This window comes from Limanda limanda, chromosome 2 (genome assembly GCF_963576545.1).
Source record: "Limanda limanda chromosome 2, fLimLim1.1, whole genome shotgun sequence".
In the NCBI taxonomy this organism is placed as follows: domain Eukaryota; kingdom Metazoa; phylum Chordata; class Actinopteri; order Pleuronectiformes; family Pleuronectidae; genus Limanda; species Limanda limanda.
In genome coordinates this window covers 1,040,001-1,047,312 of record NC_083637.1, presented here as the reverse complement: position 1 = coordinate 1,047,312, position 7,312 = coordinate 1,040,001, and the positions used below count along the sequence as shown (strand labels likewise).

Genomic DNA, 7,312 nt, shown 5'->3' with positions numbered 1-7,312 from the left:
TTCACCATCAACTTCTTCAAAAACAGCCGACCAGAACATACTTTAGCAGCAAGAGAGAGAGAGGAGGAAGTGGTGGGACGAGGATTATAAAATTATTATTATTATTCGTCTGTTTTCTTTGAATTTCCTTTATTTTCAGTGCTTTTGTTGTGTCTTTGCTGTTCAGGATTCAAGTGTAACAGCTTGTTTGACTCAAAACTAGCATATTTCTGTATTAATATACATTTCTATCTATGACCAGAACCGACGGGCTGGACCGAGGCCAAACGTGTACCTGCAACATCCTGTGGAAGATCAAAAACTACTCGGCTGGATTTCTGTACTGTTTTTTTACAAGTGTAAGATAAAACTCCTATAACACGTGACAGGTGACGTTCTCCTCCTCCTCTTCCTCCTCCTCCTCCTCCTCCTCCTCCTCCTCCTCCTCCTCCTCCTCCTCCTCCTCTTACTCCTCCTCCTCCTCCTCCTCCTCCTCCTCCTCCTCAAAAGGTCAAAGAATGTATGTATTTAAAAAAAAATGCCAGTATTATAATAAAATGAATAAAACCTTCACTGAACCTTGCAAACAGACACTTTTAAAATAACTATGTAGCTTTATAAACATTAACAATCTTAAAGTGGACTTTTATTTGGTGCACTTAACTAGTAGGTTTCATTTATAAAGAGTTAAGTCCAAACACATTTTTGTTTTGCTCTAAAGTTGTTTTCTTCCTGTTTCTGGACGAACATAAAACTTTGTGTTCCACTGGCTTTTTGTGTTGTGCAATAATAACACATTATTTTCACAGGAAGTTATTTTATGTGACTTGTGTGGTCTTTAAAAAAAAAAAGGCAGTTGATCAGTCGCACGTTGAATGTGACACCGAAAGTTTCCTGAGAATTGACGGCACATTGTTCTGCTCGTTGCTGTAATAAACATCCATAAGTTTAATGTTGCACTTTACAAGCTGAGTTGTGTTAAAGTTGAGGAGTCACTGCAGTGCGACATGTGTCACTGTGTCGCTGACGTCCAGGAGTTGAATTCAAACAGAGCAGAGAAGACGTTCAGCTCAGTGACTTGAGGGAGAAGACAAAATATAGTTTATGATTTGTCTTTACTAAATAGAGGAAAAATCTGTAACTTTGACCTTTGACCTCCTCTAGGCAAAGCCAGTAATGAGCTTCAGGAGGTGGACGCTCGTCTGGTCAGTGAGGAAGCAACCGGGTCACTCCCAGAATGCTTTGCACTGGTTATAGTGATTGTTGTGTGTTTCAGTTAGGAACACACACAACAAAAGATTATTTCCTCTCCACATCAGTTAAGCTTTCATTTTAAAGCTGCATTATCATTAATATTGTATCTCAACAACGGATTTAATGACTAAGTGAAATAAAAGATGGCACTTAGCAGCTGGCAGAGAAGTTTATTCATCATCCTAAAGTTTTCTGCTCTGTTTGACATCTTTGTTTCTCTGATTGAGTCTCATCTCCTCAGCGCTGCTTTGAGCTGCAAATATAAAACTATGAGCCCATAAAAGTCTGGCCATAATTTTCTGTCTGAAGTCGACTGAGCCAGTGCGAAAATTAGCCGAGCTCAACCCAAACCTGATGTTTTACCAGATTACAGGCACATGAAATATAACAACATCTAGTAAATAGCACAGCCAGTGAGATCGGAGCCGAACCCCAATATCATCTCCAGATTTGTATCCAAACACAACCCAACTCTGGTCCTGACTCGAGCAGAACAGAGAGAATCTGTATTTGTCGGATGGACAGAAACTCCACATGCTCATGCTGCTCTTTGTCTGCAGGGTGTGTGAAACACGTCCCCGGTGTGATCACACTCCATCACAGTGCTGCTCACAGGTCGCTGTGCTGCCCCCTAGTGGCCGACGTGCTGAATGCAGGCTCACATCAAAGTAAAGCATTAAATTGTGCACTACTAAGAGCTTCCTAATATGCAGTAAGGTTCCTGTAATATTTTAAATGTGACCAAATGAAATGTAAATAGAACGATCCACTCTGGGTGTATTTAGTTTCCAGCTTTTTATCAAGATATGCAAGACGGCAAAACAAGTTCAACTTCTCTGGAAAGGGGGCGGCCTCTTGTGTGTATTCCCCATCAAGAGGCCATAAACTTTATTTAAAAGCCAAGTCACCAGTAGTGACCATCAGATTTTAGTATTATGGTATTTATGGAATATAGAGACAATGTAACGCTGCCCGTCTCTGTCAGGGGACTCCGGTGGTCCCTTGTATTAAACTTGGACTTTAACACTTTTGTCCTTTCACTTCATCAAAGTCTTGAATTCAAGGGTTTCACAGATAGTATCTTCACTTTATTGGTAATACTTTTACTGAATATTAGTACTTTTTACTAATTGAAAATAGTCTTTTTATGGCTTTACTTTGAAATGCCGCTGCTGCACTTCCTTGTTTTATTTTGAAAGGATCTGGGAGGAAGAGGCTCAAGCGTTGTCTTTCAAGAACCGCCCTTTCCTTGCCTCTGATTGGCTGCAGTCGGGAATGAAGCGCGCTCATTGGTCGCTGTAAGGGTGAGAATGTGAGGATCAGCCAATCAGAGGCCGGTTCGGCGACGAAGCTGAAGCTCACTGGGTTTGTTGTGAATTTAACGTTTGACCGAAGAGAACTCGCTCAAAGTCCCGGTGACGTTTTTATCACCGAGTCTGGCTCAGCGCTCAGAGGCCGGTGAGCTCATCGGTGAGCTCACCGGTGAGCGGGACGTTCGCACCAGGAGCCTCCGAACTTCTGTGAGTTGATTTGTGAAAACTGAAGCTCAACCAGTTCATTGTGTGAAAACCGGTTTTATTCAACTTCACTGAAACGGATCTTCTGTCATTTTAATCTTAGACATTCAGAATAACCGAACTGTTGTGTTTAAAGAGATTTGAGCTCATTTGTGTTATTTGTCAACATTTTATTTGATATAAGTGTATTTAACTTATAATGGGTTAATTGTTTTAATGGTTTCTCTTTGTTCCCTCAACTTTAACACTCCTGTTCCCTGTGATGATTCTATATGAAGTGAGTGTGATGTGGAATTCAGGATGCAAAGATAGTTATTTAACCAAATTACACATGTAGTTTAAAATAATTCACACAGTTATACTTTGACTGAATGTATCCCAAAATACTCCTGTAGTGTTTTTCTCCAAATCCTGGATTTTGAGTTTACTGATAACTATATATAGAGTAATTACACATCTTACACCAAGTAATTACACTTTGATTATTGTGTGTGTGTGTGTGTGTGTGTGTGTGTGTGTGTGTGTGTGTCTGTGTGTCTGTGTGTGTGCAGTAAGCAGTGGTTGTGGGTCAGGGTCTCTGCAGTCCACCTGGCCTCTTTTGTGCCTTTGTTCCCCGTTTAAAACCCAAACTTTCTTCCTTCTTGTCCAACTGTCGTCTCGTGTTGAAAGCTCGCGGCGTGCCGACCCCTCTCAGGAGATCGAATCCATCAGTGTTTCAAGAGTGTCACACCTCAAAACACACACACACCTCGTCTTTCTCACAATCATACATTTGAAATAACGGCAAAACACGTCAGGATTTCACTGTAAGAGTCTGAGTCTGATTCTAATCGTCACCAAGCTCTGAGAAAAACTCTTTAGCAGTGGTGTATAAAGTACTTGAAAGCCATACTTGAGTAAAAGTACAGATATCTTACCAGAAAGTGACTTCGGTAAAAGTAAAAGTCACCCGTCAGAAAATGACTTGAGTAAAAGTCTTAAAGTACCTCATATTAAAAGTACTTAAGTATCAAAAGTATCTGGTGTTGAAATGTACTTAAGTATCAAAAGTAAAAGCACAAGTACAAAAAATTAAAAATGCAAAGTGCTTTTTATAGGTGTCCTATACAGACACAAAACAACCCAAAATGTTTCTCCTCAAGATTTATCTCAACTGACTGAAAAATTATAACAACAATATGAATATAATGTATGTAATGTATGATTTCACAAATTTTGAACCCCAGATCAGAGAGAGAGAGAGAGAGAGAGAGAGAGAGCTGCGTCAACCTCCACTGCTCAAGTAACGAGCCAGTTTGAGAATGTAAGAAGTAGAAAGTACAGATATTATTGTTCAAATGTAACGAGTAAAAGTAAAAAGTCGTCAGGAAAATAAATACTCAAGCAAAGTACAGATATGTGAAAAATCTACTTAAGTACAGTAACGAATTATTTCTACTTCGTTACTTCCCACCACTGCTCTTTAGTCATTTGAAGAACGAACTCTTCTTATGATATTGATCTTCAGTGAAATCCTCCAGCAAAGCTTCACGTCTTCTTATCCAAACATTAATGACCGGGTGTCATCTTGGTTCATCTGGTTAATGAGCTGCAATCTGAATAATCTGGTGTTTTCATGGAGCAAGAATGGAACCATTTGTTTAATCTACTCATAATGAAACTATTAGTTATTTATCCTTTATCTCTGTCTGTGCCATGGTGAAGTGTGTGTGTGTGTGTGTGTGTGTGTGTGTGTGTGTGTGTGTGTGTGTGTGTGTGTGTGTGTGTGTGTGTGTGTGTGTGTGTGTGTGTGTGTGTGTGTGTGTGTGTGTGTGTGTGTGAGTCACAGCTTCAACTGTCACAACTAGCTCCACCTGAAGAGTGAAGCTGAACTGAGATCAGTTCAAAAGACTCTGAAGTTATTAAAAACCAGAGTTTATCTCCAATATTCAGCAGGAAACTGTTAAAACATGAAGACTTCTGATCAGAGTTTGGTGGATGTGTTACAGCTGCAGCTCTCCAGGGTCAGGAAGCAGAGGATCATGGGTAATATCCAGTGGGACGACGCAGTCAGAGTCAACACATTGATTCACTTTGTTTCACACGTGATTTCCACGTCAATGATGGAGTCAGAACTGAATTCAGATTCAAAACCATGCTAATCTAACGGGTGGGGGGGGGGGGGGGAAGGGTGGGCGCCACCGTAACAAACGTAGTTCTTCCATCTGACGCTGGAGAAGAAGCTGAAATCCAAAGAGCTTTGTGTCGTCCATGAGGAACCATGAGTGATGGATGGAGTCTGTGGGCGGAGGTCACGTCTCCGTCACCAGAGGAGAGACGTTCACAACAGAGGGTTTGTTAGAGAAGAGACGTCCTCCCTGGTGTCCAGCTCCAGGCCGCTCCTGATGGAGGGAGGGAGGGAGGGAGGGAGGAGCCTCTCTTTTCTTTGCATTATACTCACAACTATAAATATCTTCAGCTTGAAGCCCCAGGACGCTGGTCATGGACGTGGTCATGGACGTGGTCATGGACGTGGTCAGTCACACGCCCGAGTGACAGGGTTTTCAATCATCCTTCACCGGTAGAACAGGGTGGGAGGAGCTTGACTCTTCCTTTCACCAGCAGGAAGTAAAAATCACATTCATTTTAGATTTCGATTATCAGTGTTGTAATATGTACATATTTTGTACATATATATATTTACTATTGTTATTATTAATTTGTTTTCAGTGGTGACAGCATGATGACCTCAGGCCTCACAGCCTCACTCAGCGCTCTGCAGTCAATACGTAGATTGTGTGCCACTGTTGCTCCCAACACAAAGACAGTGTGTGTGTGTGTGTGTGTATCGTACTCATGTGTGAGGCTGTGCTGAAGCCTTTGTGTGTGTTTTGTGTGAATGCCACAGCAGCTGTTTTTACATTTTTAAACTAAATATTCAAAGTGACGTGAGGAGAAACGACTCACTTTACATGTAATGATCAGATTGTGTGTTTGTGAAGTCAAAGTTGTTCAACTTGTTATTGTTGTGTGTGTAGGTGACGTGTCTTGAACGTGCGCTGATGGAGACGCTCTGAGGGCGACACTGGGCGACAGATGTTTTCACTCGGGCAGGAAAACATCCCCCCCTCCCCCCCCTCCACCAAAGGACCCCTCACATATGGAGAGCTCCTGCTGCTGGGGTGAGACCTGCTGGAATCTGTGTGAAGCTTTAAACAAGTCAGCTTCTCTTCTCTAGTCCCTGAAACAACCACTGTCTAAAGAAAACATCTGGAATGAGATCATCTCTCTGCAGCGTGAACTTCACTACGAGCTTCAAGTGCTTGTTCCGCTGTTTCTTGGGATCTGGTTAGTTTTGGTTTCATGTTGTAATTTAGGGACTAAAGAGTTTTGTCTGACAATGAATGAATCGTTCATCTGGTTGCCATGGTAACATCTTGATGGCATCACTACCAGCATCAGGACCTTCAGGGGCAGTACTCCACAGTACACCAGTACTCTACAGTACTTCAATACTCTACAGTACTCTACAGTACTCCAGTACTCCACATTTCTCCAGTACTCCACAGTACTCCAGTAATCCACAGTACTCCAGTACTCTACAGTACTCTACAGTACTCCAGTAATCCACAGTACTCCAGTACTCTACAGTACTCTACAGTACTCTACAGTACTCTACAGTATTCCACAGTACTCTACAGTACTCTACAGTATTCCACAGTACTCTACAGTACTCCAGTACTCCACAGTACTCTCCAGTAATCCACATTACTCCAGTACTCTACAGTACTCTACAGTACTCTACAGTACTCCAGTAATCCACAGTACTCTAGAGTACTCTACAGTATTCCACAGTACTCTACAGTACTCTACAGGATTCCACAGTACTATACAGTACTCTACAGTACTCTAGAGTACTCTACAGTATTCCACAGTACTCCACAGTACTCTACAGTACTCTACAGTGCTCTACAGTATTCTCCAGTACTCCACAGTACTCTTCAGTATTCCACAGTACTATACAGTACTCTACAGTACTCCACAGTACTCTACAGTACTCTACAGTACTCCAGTACTCCACACTAGTCTGACCGTGCTCTGATGAAACTTTCACACCTGATATTTAGGTTCAGACTAAACTGAAAAGTCTGAACCAAAGAAGATGTGAAAGAATCTTCATTGTGAAGTAATTCAGTTGAATATTTCAGGTGAACAAGAAGATGATGATTACACAGAAAGTCACGAACATGTGTAAAGTTGTTTGATTAGTTTCCCGTCCGTCAGTTATGAAGCAGTTAGAACTCGTCCAGACTCACTGGAGTCGACAAACCTTGAAAACCAACTTCTCTTTGTTGCGACATGTTTCAATCAGAATCCACGCAGTGATGAAGCAGATCCTGTTCTTTGTGCACTGAGTGAAATCAGACCGTCACTGATCTGAAACACAGGAAGTTAGTTTTATCCTGTGAAAGAAAGTTTCACCTCCTAAATGAACGTGAATGTTTATTCACCTGCGTCTGGCTCTGAAGATAACGTCCCACTGAACCCTCTTTGACTCTCTAGAGAAATGTTCAGTTTGTTTT

At 41.7% G+C, this 7,312-nt stretch overlaps 1 protein-coding gene across 1 annotated transcript in view; it reads left to right on the top strand.

The window, feature by feature from the left end:
- The first annotated feature begins 5,825 nt into the window (after positions 1 to 5,825).
- LOC132995866 (E3 ubiquitin-protein ligase pellino homolog 1-like) overlaps positions 5,826 to 7,312 on the top strand; it is a 12,492-nt gene continuing 11,005 nt past the window's right edge. The window contains exon 1 of the mRNA XM_061066100.1: positions 5,826 to 5,911. Within this exon, the coding sequence (XP_060922083.1) occupies positions 5,826 to 5,911 (86 nt within the window). The remainder of the gene's footprint in view (positions 5,912 to 7,312) is intronic.